General features: G+C 48.0%; 1 protein-coding gene across 3 annotated transcripts; it reads left to right on the top strand.

The window, feature by feature from the left end:
• Positions 1-344: 344 nt before the first annotated feature.
• RAB3D (RAB3D, member RAS oncogene family) lies at positions 345-12,313 on the top strand. Of its 3 annotated transcripts, XM_020995326.2 has the most exons (6): positions 345-480; positions 2,179-2,241; positions 2,415-2,642; positions 5,977-6,095; positions 7,427-7,551; positions 11,038-12,313. In XM_020995326.2, exons 3-6 carry the CDS (start codon positions 2,415-2,417, stop codon positions 11,223-11,225), a joined length of 660 nt encoding a protein of 219 aa, XP_020850985.1. In that variant the 5' UTR covers positions 345-480; positions 2,179-2,241; the 3' UTR covers positions 11,226-12,313. The 3 variants fall into 3 exon arrangements, with proteins under 3 accessions (XP_020850985.1, XP_020850984.1, XP_020850983.1); XM_020995325.2 differs by lacking the exon at positions 2,179-2,241 and having other exon boundaries at positions 346-480; XM_020995324.2 differs by lacking the exons at positions 345-480; positions 2,179-2,241 and adding an exon at positions 509-804.

The following is a 12,313-nucleotide window of genomic DNA, read 5'->3' as shown; positions in this document are numbered from 1 at the left end:
CGGGTCTTCGGTTTGCTCACCTGTAAAAAGAACAATAATACTTGTATTCCCAATTTCTCAGTTCTGAAGACAATTCCTTGGAAATCTCATTGTGCTTTATAGCTGTGCGCTAATTATAATCAAATGTAAACTGATTTGGTCGAGAGCCCGAGAGCCAGAGGAGGCACAATGCAGTCACCCCCCATCTTGGGGGACCTTGTTGGAGAGGGAAAACCCAGGTTGCTTGGCCACCAGGGGGCCTGTCCGGGAGGACTCAGTTGCTGTGGCCGAGGGCCCTCCCTAGTTCCTCCGCCCCGCCCCCCCTTTCCCGTTTGGGTTGGGTCGGGTCTAGGTGGGGCGGGGCTGGGCTGGGAGTGTAGCCGGGATCCGGGAGGAGGCGGCGGCTGAGGAGCTTGGGCTGACTAGACAGTGCTCGGAGTAGGCGGAGGGAGTGGACGGTGTGACAGCGGTGCACCTAGCCCCAACCCGGTCCCCAGAGAGGTGAGGACCCCGTACCTCCCTTCCCCAGCGGTGTTGAGAAACTTTCCGGGCTAGATTGGAAGGCCAGTTGAGGCTGGGATCATCCCAGAGAACCAGACTGATTCTATTGCTAGAACTTGAGGACTGACGTTGGGGGAGTGGGGAGGGGGGGAAGGGTCCAGAGTTACACCCAGTAGAAGGTTAATGGGACAGGGTCCTTCCCTGACTTCAGACGCGCAAAGGGCAACGAATTGAAACCACCCGAGGCAGAGCAGTCACAGGGCCACATCTTTATGGAGGGGCTCTGGACCGAGGCTCCCTCTTTTCCAGCACCACAATGGGATGGTGAGTCGGGGGTAAATGGGGAAGGGAACTTTTTTCTCCCCCAGACTCCAGACTTATGCAAGGGAAACCTCCCCAGCATTGCAATACAGACAGATGGAGGTGGGGGGGAGGGGTAGGGTGACAAGAACAAAGCCTAGAGGGGATAGACTTGTTTTGGGGGTGTACCTGAGACTGTCATCTGGTGAGGGGGTTCTGCTCTGGGAGGGAGATGAGCGGAGATGAGGCCACCCTGAATCCAAGCTTGGCGCTCGGATCTACTGACCCTAGCCAAACTCAGAGGTTTCCTACTTCCTTCCATCCCGTCATTTCGCTCCACAAACTGGTTCTTCCAGATGACAGCAGTTCCTGGGAGGATTTGGGCCTTGAGTATTAGTGGTGGGCCAGTGAGTGGGATGAAGGGAAGGTTAGATATCTTCTGTTACACAGAGTCCTGTGGGAGGAATAGTGTTCTCTTAGGACAGCCCCCCTCCCATCATTCAAACAACAAGCATTTATTAAACATCTACTGTGTGCCAAGACCTGGGCTGGCACTGGAGGTGCAAAGACAAAAATTAAACCATCCCTGCCTTCTAGGAGCTTACCTTCAACCTGGGGAAGAAATATGTACGTAGCTACAAACATAATAAAAACTGTACATCACATAGTCGTTTCATGGCTCAAGAAAAGATCACCTGTCCCTCTTTTAAGAACAGAATTTTCAGGAGCTTCACCTCTCAGCCCCGGGGGAGAAATGTACTAGAACTTTTCTGGGAACCTCAGGAGTCTCCTTGCCTTCTTCCCAGTCCCCAACCCAAGTCTAGTGCAGGTGGGTGGAGGGCTAGTTCTTATACTGGAGTACAATGATAATCTTAATAACCACTAACATTTCTAATGCTGTCTCCTTTGGACGATTAGTAGGGGGTGGCTGTACTTAGCAGTGCCTCTTTGGGGAGAGAGCCTGTCTGGCTCTGAGAATTCTCAGAGGAAATGAGGTATTCTAAGGGAAGTCCTTGTATCTTCCAAGAAGTCAGAGATGAAAAGGAGCAAGGAGCCAAAATCCCAAGCTGAAGAGTTTAGAAACGCAGCTGAATATGATGCCAGGGAGGAAATAGAAAAGGGGATTCTTCAACAGAAAAATGGAATTCCCTCAAGTAGGGCAAGATAACCTGGAGGGTGGCTGACCAAGGCTGGTGGTGGGGAAGGGGTTAAAGTCCTGGAGAATTTTACCTGGCTGATGATGGGAGAAGCGGAAGGACTGCCTGGATCAGCGTGGCAGTAGGAGGTGTCAAAGTCAATAGAAAGTCAGGCTGCTGGCTGGGGGAGCCTGGTTGGGGGTGGGAGGGGATGGTGAAGGCCAGGTGGCTGGTTCCCTTCCCTTCTCTATATCCCTCCCAGGTAGCAACATCCAGGTCTCTCTGGGGGAAAAGTCCATGCTGGCCACACCCCCTTCAAGGCCCTGTAAGTTCCCTGACCCTCACTGTCCAGAGGGGTGTGACTCCCTGATTCACTGACCACTGGGAAAAAACATCAAATGTGAACGTTTTCCTAGGTCTTGGAGTAAAGACCTATGCTGGGGATAGGGGAAAGTTAGGGGGTCCCTCACCTAAAAAGAAGCCCTCTCCTCATCCCAGATGGCCTCAGCTGGAGACTCCCACATTGCTCAGAAAGATGCTGCTGACCAGAATTTCGACTATATGTTCAAGCTGCTTATCATTGGGAACAGCAGCGTGGGGAAGACCTCCTTCTTGTTCCGATATGCCGATGATTCTTTCACCTCAGCTTTTGTTAGCACAGTGGGCATTGACTTCAAAGTTAAGACCGTCTACCGAAATGAGAAGCGGGTCAAGCTGCAGATCTGGGTGAGTGCCAGGGTGGTGTGGTGACTGGACCCATGGAAAGCACGATGGCAGGGAAATGGGGCCTACCCATTGGGGAGTACAAGTGTATATGGGGGACGGTAACTGACCTATATCCTAGAAGAGGAGAGAGTAGCAAAGGTAGGGCCCTGGGCACTGGGTCTGGCCTGGTGATCTCTAAGAGGGCATCTCACCTCTCTCCACCACTCCACCCCATCACAGGAGGTTGCTATGGAAATGGAAAGCTGAAGTAGAATTGGCCAGATGACTGGGCTGAGTCAGAGTATGCCTTTGGGGGTGTGGTGGGTGGGCCTTGTGGTCTCATACACAATTATAGACCCTGCCCTCATGGAGCCCCTAATCTGAGTGGGGAAACCTGAGTCTTGCCCTCAGGGAGCCCCATGTCTGACAAAGGGAAATGGAGGCCCCTTCACTCCATGTGGCTCATCTGGTTTGCCAGCAATGCCCAGAAGCAGAGCTATAACAGAAGGGCCTTCCAGGGCCTGGAAACAAGTCAACCAAGAGCAGTCCCACGTCCCCACTGGCTCTCCTACTTCCTGGGCAGGAGCTAGTGCATCAGTCCTGGACTCTCAGGTCTCTCTCACCAAGGCCTAGTTGCCATAGTAACAGCACCAGCCATGCCAGATGGCTATCGTCAGGGATGCGTGTCCTAGGGATGTGGCTAATGTCCAGGTGACTCACAAAATAACAAAGATTTAAGGGCCACTGTTAGATGCCAGCAGCGTGGGGACTGGGTTTAGATTAGCATTCTCTCTTTGCTTGAATGGGACCCTGCCTAGGCTAGTGCTCAGGGTTCCCTGCCCCTGTTTTCTGTCCCTTCCTTTCTCCACCTCCTCTTCTCTATTCGAGGCCTCTACTCAGTCTACCCTTTCTTTCTCAGCAGCCATGAGCCTGAAAAAGCAGAAATGACTCGGGCACAGTCATAAGTGAAGGTTGAAGGGTAGGATGGATGGTTCCTTTGTTTCCATGCCAGGCTCAAACAGGGACTGTGTAGCAAGGTTCACACTGCGGTCTTCCCCTCCTCTCCCTCAAGAAAGGACCTGAGGAGCCATCAGCCCCTCCTCTACTTCCTGCAACCTCATCTCCCATCTGCAGGGTACTTTGGAGCCTAGCACTGGGGCTGGCAGGGGTTGCCACAGTAACACAGAGCTTCCTGAGCTCAGTCTGCTCAAATAGCAGGGCTGTGGGTGTATGGTGGGTGCTGGGAGGAGACCTGGCTCACTGGGCCTGGGGTGTGTGTGTGTGTGTGTGTGTGTGTGTGTGTGTATGGGGAGAGGTAAGTACCCAGGAATCATTGCTTCCCTGGAATAAACATAAGCTAAAGTCTGAGAAGTGGAAAGATCCACCCTTCCTCCCCCTCATTTCCAGAATTTCACTGGGCATCCTCTGCGTGTGGAATTGCCCATGTCCTGAAAGTGTTTTAGAGTTTGTGTGTCTTGAGTTTCCCCTGGATCTAAGGGGAAGTGTCTCTGCCCTCAGATTAGAAGCAACCTGATGCTAGAAGCGATGTCTCTACCCTCAAACAGGGAGCCCTGGGAACCTATCTCTCCTCTGAGTTCAGGGATCTGAGAAAGAGAAGACCAGGAGGGAACAAGATAGCTGTTTTCAGGTATTCAAAGGGCTATCATGTGTTTGATCTCAAGGGTCAGTTGAATTAGGAGCAATGGGTGCAAAGAGACAAATTTAAGCTCCATTCTGGGGAAAGGTTCCTAACAATCAGAGCTGAACCAAAGGAATGGGCTGTCTTGGAAGATTCGCAGGATTGTACAGCTCTAGCTAGGATGGGAAGTTCCCCCACACTGGAGGTGAGGTCTTCAAGGCTGAGGCTGGCTAACCACTTGTCAGGCAACGTGGTCATGGGAATGCCTTTCTAACTGTGGGTTGGACTAGAAATCCCCTAATTCTGTGATTCCTTGGGTTTGCTGAGGGTATAGAGGGCCATGTCTCTCCCCTCCCCCCAACATAAGATTCCCTGAGACTACATCATACCCTGCCCACCCCCTTTCCTAGGCATCTTCTGGGAACGTGGGCCTTTTCTGCCTCTAGACTAGGGGCTCCAGGATCCAAATCACATCCCCTCCCCAAAGATCAGGGGCTCCCTGAGGTCAAGGTTGTATCACAGAATTTGAGATTTAGAAGGGACCTCAGCAGCTGTCCCATGCCCAGAAGAAATCCCATGACATACCTGTCAAGCAATCCATCCAGGCTCTTCTTGGAGATCTTCAAAAGATAGGAACCCACCACTTCCAAAGGATGGGTCATTTCATTTTGGACAGCTCTAATTGTTATAAAGTTCTTTCTAATATCAAACCTACATCTGCCTAAATTTTTCCCAATTTCAACCCTATTTCTCCTGGATTGACTGTCCTCTGAAGCCAAACAGAACAAGATGAATTCCTCTTCCATGTGATAGTCCTTTAATTACTTGAAAACAGCCATCAAAGCAACTCTTTTTGTGGTGGCTAAAGAAGTGGAAATCAAAGGAATGTCCATCAATTGGGGAATGGCTGAATAAGCTATGGTATGTGATTGCAATGGAATATTATTGTTCTGTAAGAAATGACAAGCAGCATGATTTCAGAAAAACCTGGAGAGACTTACATGAACTGATGCTGAGTGAAGTGAGCAGAACCAGGAGAACACTGTACACAGTAACAGCAATATCATTCGATGAAGAACTGTGAATGACTTAGCTATTCTCAGCAATACAGTGATGCAAGACAATCCCAAAGGACTAACGATGAAGCATAGTATCTGCCTCCAGAGAAAGACCTGATACTGATTGAATACAGACTGAAGCAGGCTATTTTCACTTTCTTTCATCTTTTTTTTCTCTTATTCTAGTCTTCTTGTACAAAATGACTAATATGGAAATGTTTTATGTAATTTACATAATTGCACATGTATAACCTATATATGATTGCTTACTGTCTCAGGGAGGGGAGGAGAGGAGGGAGGGAGGAAGGGATAGAATTTAGAACTCAAAACTTTAAATAAAAATCTTTAAAAACTGGGGAAAAAAGAAAAGAAAAGGAAAGAAAACAGCCATCAAGTTCCCCCTAAGTCTTCTCTGCAGGCTAAGTATTAGCAGTTCATTTAACTGATCCTCACTTGGCCTGGATAGGTCAGGAGCATGTCTCTTATGTTAGATGGGACCTCAATTGCAGAGGACTTGTCTGGTGTCCAGTCATCTCTGAAACCCCTAACATGAAGGAAATTTGGGATGCTAGTAGCTGGACTGGTAGACTTGGGGGGTTGGGTGGTGGTGGGAATGAGGACCTAGGTGCAGGAGTTAGCTGATTTCTGTGTTTTGCAGGACACCGCAGGGCAGGAACGCTATCGGACCATCACCACTGCCTACTACCGCGGTGCCATGGGCTTCCTATTAATGTATGATGTCTCAAACCAGGAATCCTTCAATGCCGTCCAGGACTGGTGAGTCACCCTGCCTTCAGTCCGTTTTCTCAACGCCAGGTACCAGTGTCCAGACCCACATGCTGTGTTCCTTCCCAGGATGTCTACTAGTAGATGGGAGTGTCTACCTCCAAGGGGGACTCAAGCTAGCCTCATATAGAATGGCTTCTTTATATTTGGGGTGGTTTTTTCCCCCTTTTGAAATATTTTACTGATATTCTTTAAAAAACAACAACAACAACAACATTGTTTCCACTTCCCAATGATTCTACCCAATCCCAAAGAATCTTCCCTCCTAGCAAAGTTAAAACAAATCAACACATTGTCCGAGCTGGTATATGCTTCGTTCCACAGCTATAAACCACCACCTCTCTGCCAAGAAAGGAAGGAGTCTTATCTTTAAAAATAAGTTTTTAAATGTTGTTTTTTCAATTAACAATCTATTTTCTCTCCCTCCTACCCATCCCTCCACCCCACCCTCCACATACACACCAGAAAAAAGAAAAATAAAATATGAACAAACAAGTATGCATAGGCAAGCAGTGTGAATTCACTCATTGGCCCTGTCCAAAAATATATATACCTAATTCTGCACCCTGAGTCCATCACCTCTCTGAGTGGAGGTAGGTGGCATGTTTGCTTCATCACCTCCTCAGAATCAAGCTTTGATCAAAGTTCTTAAGTCTTTCAGAGCTGTTTGTTTTTACACTGTTGTTATTGTTTTAGCTTTTACAAAGGAATATTTACTTCAAAGACATAACAAGAACATATGAATATTTTCCCCAACACATAGAAGGCTTAATCCCTCCTACCCACCCACCCAGTCTCTGGGGAGGGGAGAAGGATTAGGTTCTCAGCTTTCCCCAAGTTCCACGTCCAAAGCATTGCCTGTGCTTGCCTCCTACGATCCTGTCTTCTTAGCAACATCTGGCCCAGAGTCTTGGGCCCCAAGGTCTCCATGGCTCAGGCTTTCATGTCCAAGACTCTACTCCCTGCACCTAGAGCTGAAGAGGGCAAATGAAGCAAGCCTAAAGCCCGCAGCCCATTTCTCAGAGCTGCTGGGAAGAGAAAGGTGGTCTTTCCCTGTCCATCTTAAGACATGGTGCCATTGCTGTGAGTGAATACATGGCACCCCAGGATGCCAATAGAAGGTGAACTACAGTGTTGTGAAGTTTTCTTCAAGCTACTCGTAAACCACAATCACAGATGTCTGCCTAACCCACTTTTGGCTAGGCTAAGCCATGCCAACTGGGGACAGTCATTCAGGTCCCTGGGTCTGGCCGAGCTGGCTTGTCCTGGAGGCAGGCATGGTCACTAAGCAGAAATATTTTTTGCTTCCCTTTCCCCTCCAGGGCCACACAGATTAAGACATACTCCTGGGATAACGCCCAGGTCATCCTCGTTGGGAACAAGTGTGACTTGGAGGATGAGCGGGTAGTGTCCACAGAAGATGGCAAGCACCTCGCTGATGACCTAGGTTAGTGATGGGTGGAGGGGCAAATGACCCATCACTCCACCCCAAATCTTGGGGAACTTTGGAAACTGACTCGGCACTGCACTGATCTCTGGGCCAAGCCTGGCTAGAGAAACAAGCAGGTACAGCGAGATCTCTTGGTTTCTCCTGCAACATAATTCTGTAGTAATTCCTCTGGGACAAGAATTATATCCTCCTAAAATTTGCAGGGCTTCTGGAAATGGAGGCTAATATAGGGGCAAGATAATATCTTTGATGTTCTTTGCGCTCTCTTCATTCCACGAACTTTTTTTTTTACCAGCATTCCTAATTTCCTTCTGCTCAGGTAAATATTACCATTGAGATATAGATTGGCATGGGAGGTAGAGGGCTTGCCATAAGTTCCTGCCTCTGACACATACATGGGTGAGTCCCTTCACTTTTCAACACATGCCTCCGGCAACTCCCTAACTGTAAGGTTTGATTTAAAATCTTATTTTTGTCACTTTCTTTTGTCTGTGTATCCCTTTCATTTCTGAATCTCTCTCTTTCCCTCCTCCCATCCCTTACCCAGTGAGTCAACCCTTTGTAACAACATGTTTTTAAAAAGAAAAAAAAACATATAACAGTTCAGCAAAACCCAACTAACCTCTTTCCCATGTCTAGGCCTACAAATCGCAAATGAATTTTTATTTCCTCTTCTGTTAATCTGGGAAATTTATATTTTTTGTAAATATTCATCCATTTCACTAAGATTATCGAATTTATTGGCATATAGTTGAGCAAAGCTTGCAGAAAATTTCTTTTTGTTTTATTAAAAATTTTTTTTTTTTTTTAGGCAATTGGGATTAAGTGATTTGACCAGAGTCACACAGCTAGTGAGTGTTGAGTGGTTTGTCTGAAGCCAGATTTAAATTCAGGTCCTCCTGACTTCAGGGCCGATGCTCTATCCACTGCACCACCTAGCTGCCCCTCCTGCAGAAGAATTTTTGATAGGCATCAGAGGAGGGGATTCTCTGTCCGGATCAAGTGATAGAATTGGTGTGCCCTCCCCCCACTCCACCCCATATTAACAGGCATTTGTTATTACTGGATTTACTCACAGATATGGTGAATAAGGAGGGAGCTAGGCCCCAAGGGTGGAGGTGGGTGGGGAGGAGCTAGCCAGTAGGTCATCCTCATCTAGATAATTAAATGTGGGAATGTTGGCTGTAATTCATACATTCATTCAGTCTCTGAATTGAAAGGGACCTCTAGTCACTTAGTGTGATGCACACCCAAGAAGTAAGCTCTTCTACAATACAGCTGACAAATTCTATATGAAACAGCAATGGATAGAATACTGGACTGGGAATCAGGAAGACCTGAGTTCAAATCCAACCTCAGATACTTATTAGCTCTGTGACCCTGGTTAAGTCATCTTATGGCTGTCTGCCTCCATGTCCTCATCCATAATGTGTGTGTGTTGGGGGAGGGGGGTGGGCAATAATGGCACCTGCCTCCCAGAGTTGGTGTGAGGATCAAATGGGATAACGTATCAAGTATTTGGCAAACCTTAAAGTGCTGTATAAAAGCCAGCTCTTATTATAGCTATTATATTGTTATCACTTGAAGACTTCTATGATGAGTAACTCACTGTCTCACAGAAACAACCCATGTCACTTTGGGATAGCTATAATTATTAGAAATGTCTCCTTATGGCATAGTGGACAGGAGACAGCCCTTGGAGCAGAGAAGACCTGGGTCCAGATGCTCTCTCTAGCACATCCTGGCTGTGGGGACCCTGGGAGAGTCACTGAAGGGCTCATGCCCTAACATTGTAAGTTTTGGGGAAGGTGCTGATCTGCGTGGCAGGGAGTTCCCTGTGCCAATGAAATCACAGATCCAGCCCCTGAATTCGTCCCTCTTGATGACTGCTACCCACTGCTCTTACTTCTCTCTGGACCAGGTCAACAAGCCTCATCTCTCTTCTTCATGATAGGTCTTCAGATATTTGAATCCAATTCAATTTAATTCAACAAACAGTCAATGAATGGAGAGAGCACTGGGCCTGGAGTCAGGAAGACTTGAGTTCAAATCCAGCCTTAGATACTTACTAGCTGTGTGACCCTGGGCAAGTCATTTAACCCTGTTTGCCTCAGTTTCCTCATCTGTAAAACAAGCTAGAGAAGAAAATGGCAAACCACTCTGTAATATATCTTCCAAGAAAATTCCAAATGAGGTCATGAAGAGCTGGGCAAGACTGAAATGACTCAACAGCAACACATAGAAGGCATTGGGGATACAAAGACAAAAAAGGAAATAGTCCCAGCCTCCAGCTGTGTGACCCTGGGCAAGTTATTTAACCCCATTGCCTAACCAAAAAAAAAAAGAGAGAGAGAATTAAGGGGCAGCTAGGTGGCTTAGTGGATAGAGCACTGACCCTGGATTCAGGAGGACCTGAGTTCAAATCCAGCCTCAGACACATAACACTTACTAGCTGTGTGACCCTGGGCAAGCACTTAACCCCATTGCCTAGCCAAAAAATAATAATAATAATAAATAAAATAAATACATTAAAAAATAGTCCCAGCCCTCCATAGCCATTCTGTCTCCCCTTCTCTTACCTACACTAAACAGTTCGAGTTCCTCCAGCTAATCACTGCCTGGAAACAGTCTCTCTTCTTACTCTTCTTGGCATCTGGTCATGCTTCAGCTTGTCAATATCCTTCCTAAAACACTCCAATGTGGTCTGACCAGGGCACAGGCCAGAGACTGACTATGATCCCCACAAAGCACAAATCAGAACTAACCTTTGTAAAGTGCTTTCCACATATCATCTGATTTGATCCTCACAATAACCCTGGGAGGCAGATACTATTATCACCTCCATTTTACAGAGGAAGAAACTGAGGCAAACAGAGGTCAGGTGACTTGTCCAGGGACACACAGATAGCATGGGTCTGAGGTTGAACCTGAGCTCAGCTCTTCCCGACTCTTCATACAGTACACCTTACTACTGGCCAAGGACTGGTTATCAGGGCCATAACTAGGTGGAATAATTGGAGCTTTGTGTAGGGCTCAGGGGCACCAACATTTAGAAGGTATTGCTAGCACTTATACTGGAGTCTAGTGTAGAAAGAGCAGAGCTTGGCCCCTAGATAGCAAGAAGGATTAGTTAAAAGAGGAAGTTGCCCCATGATGTATTTCTCCCCCACTCACCCTAGGGGAGGCCCTCTCCAGTCCAGCCTGCCCTGCTCTCTACCCTGCCTCCACTGGAGGCTTAGAGGGTGGCCTCCATAACAATGGCCTGGAGGTGTACTGAGGCCTCTGTCTCCCCAGGGGACAGAACCCTGGTTCCCTATTGTTCTTCTTTCCCACTTCAGTAGAACCATCCCAGTGGGTGGTTTACTGGCCAGTCATATTCAGAGCTTTCTCATAGAGGGGTGTACAGAAGGTGGGTAAGCAGGGGATAACGCCCCTTCTAGGGCCATCTTGCCCATATCACGTCCCTTCTCTTGCTTATTGTAGGCTTTGAGTTCTTTGAAGCCAGTGCCAAGGACAACATCAATGTGAAGCAGGTGTTTGAACGCCTGGTGGACATTATCTGTGAGAAGATGAATGAGAGTTTGGAAGCAGGATCGGGAACCATTGGCAACAGCAAGAGCGCAACCCTCAGCGACACGGCCCCTGCCCAGGCCAGCAGCTGCAGCTGCTAACACTGGGGCTGCCTGGAGTGCCGGTCCCCCCTCCACTCTTCCTGCTAGGCTTTACCACTGCCGTGGACGTTCTGCTGCCTGGAGCAGTGAGGGACACCTCTAGGTCCCCTCCTTGCGTCTGCTCACAAGTCCAGCTCACCCACTTCCCCCATGGGGGAAGGCAGCCTAGCACAGGGCCTCTGCTCCTGTCGCCCCATATGCAGGACTGTGCTCTCCTTGTTTCTCCCTATGAGCCTGCTTGCCAGCTCATTTAGAGAGAAGGGGAGCCCCAACCCCAATACATCTAGTATTTTCACCTTGAAGGGATCCATCCAACTATAGCCATATGAGGAGAAGGTGGTGGTGTTGGCTGTGAGCTTGGTATTGACTGAAGGCTTAGGGAGGTCAGACATGCATGACCTGGCATTTCCCTTTTTTGGGGGGGGGAGAGGGGGGGTGAAATTGAGGTGGGGACTTACCATGCTACATCTGAGTCCCCAGCCAGGCAGTTGGATGAATCAATAGTGGGGAGGAAGGGAGAAGGGGGTTGAGAGAGTCCTAGTCATTCCAGCATCAATCAGCAAGGCATCTTCTAAATCTGCTACCAAAAAGTCCATGGAGTGGTAGATGGGCTTCCTCTTGGATTTTCAAGAGGACCATTATGCTGGGTAAACTCCAGTGGCCAGAAATGGCAGCCTTTGCCTGCTGACACCACTGGTCTTTGACTACCCTTGGACCAATGTCCTCTAGGCCTTTGTCTACTCTTATCCCAAAGATCCTCCTTCCTGCTTGGGAATATAGGAGCAGCAAAATCATTCTTTGTCGTTCTACTAGAACACTGGAAACTCATAGAAGGAAAAAGCTCATCCGGTGGTTTCTTCTCACTTCAGGGACATGAAAAGTGCCTTTCAATTGAACTTGCTTTCATTTGTCCCCACAATGGTCCTGCTTTCATTCCAAGTATTCCTACTGTAGCCATCCCATCCCCCTCTTCTCCCCTCCCCCCACTAAGGATTTCATTATCAGAGCATCCATAGCTGTAACAGGTAGAGAATCAAACTTTAATATACAAGTCTCAAGTTTAATAAAATGACATGGACTCTTTGAAA

This window comes from Phascolarctos cinereus, unplaced genomic scaffold (genome assembly GCF_003287225.1).
Source record: "Phascolarctos cinereus isolate Bilbo 61053 unplaced genomic scaffold, phaCin_HiC Scaffold_4;HRSCAF=312, whole genome shotgun sequence".
NCBI classification, from domain to species: Eukaryota; Metazoa; Chordata; class Mammalia; order Diprotodontia; family Phascolarctidae; genus Phascolarctos; species Phascolarctos cinereus.
Note: the sequence above shows the minus strand (reverse complement) of the source record. Positions and strands in the feature narration are given on the sequence as shown.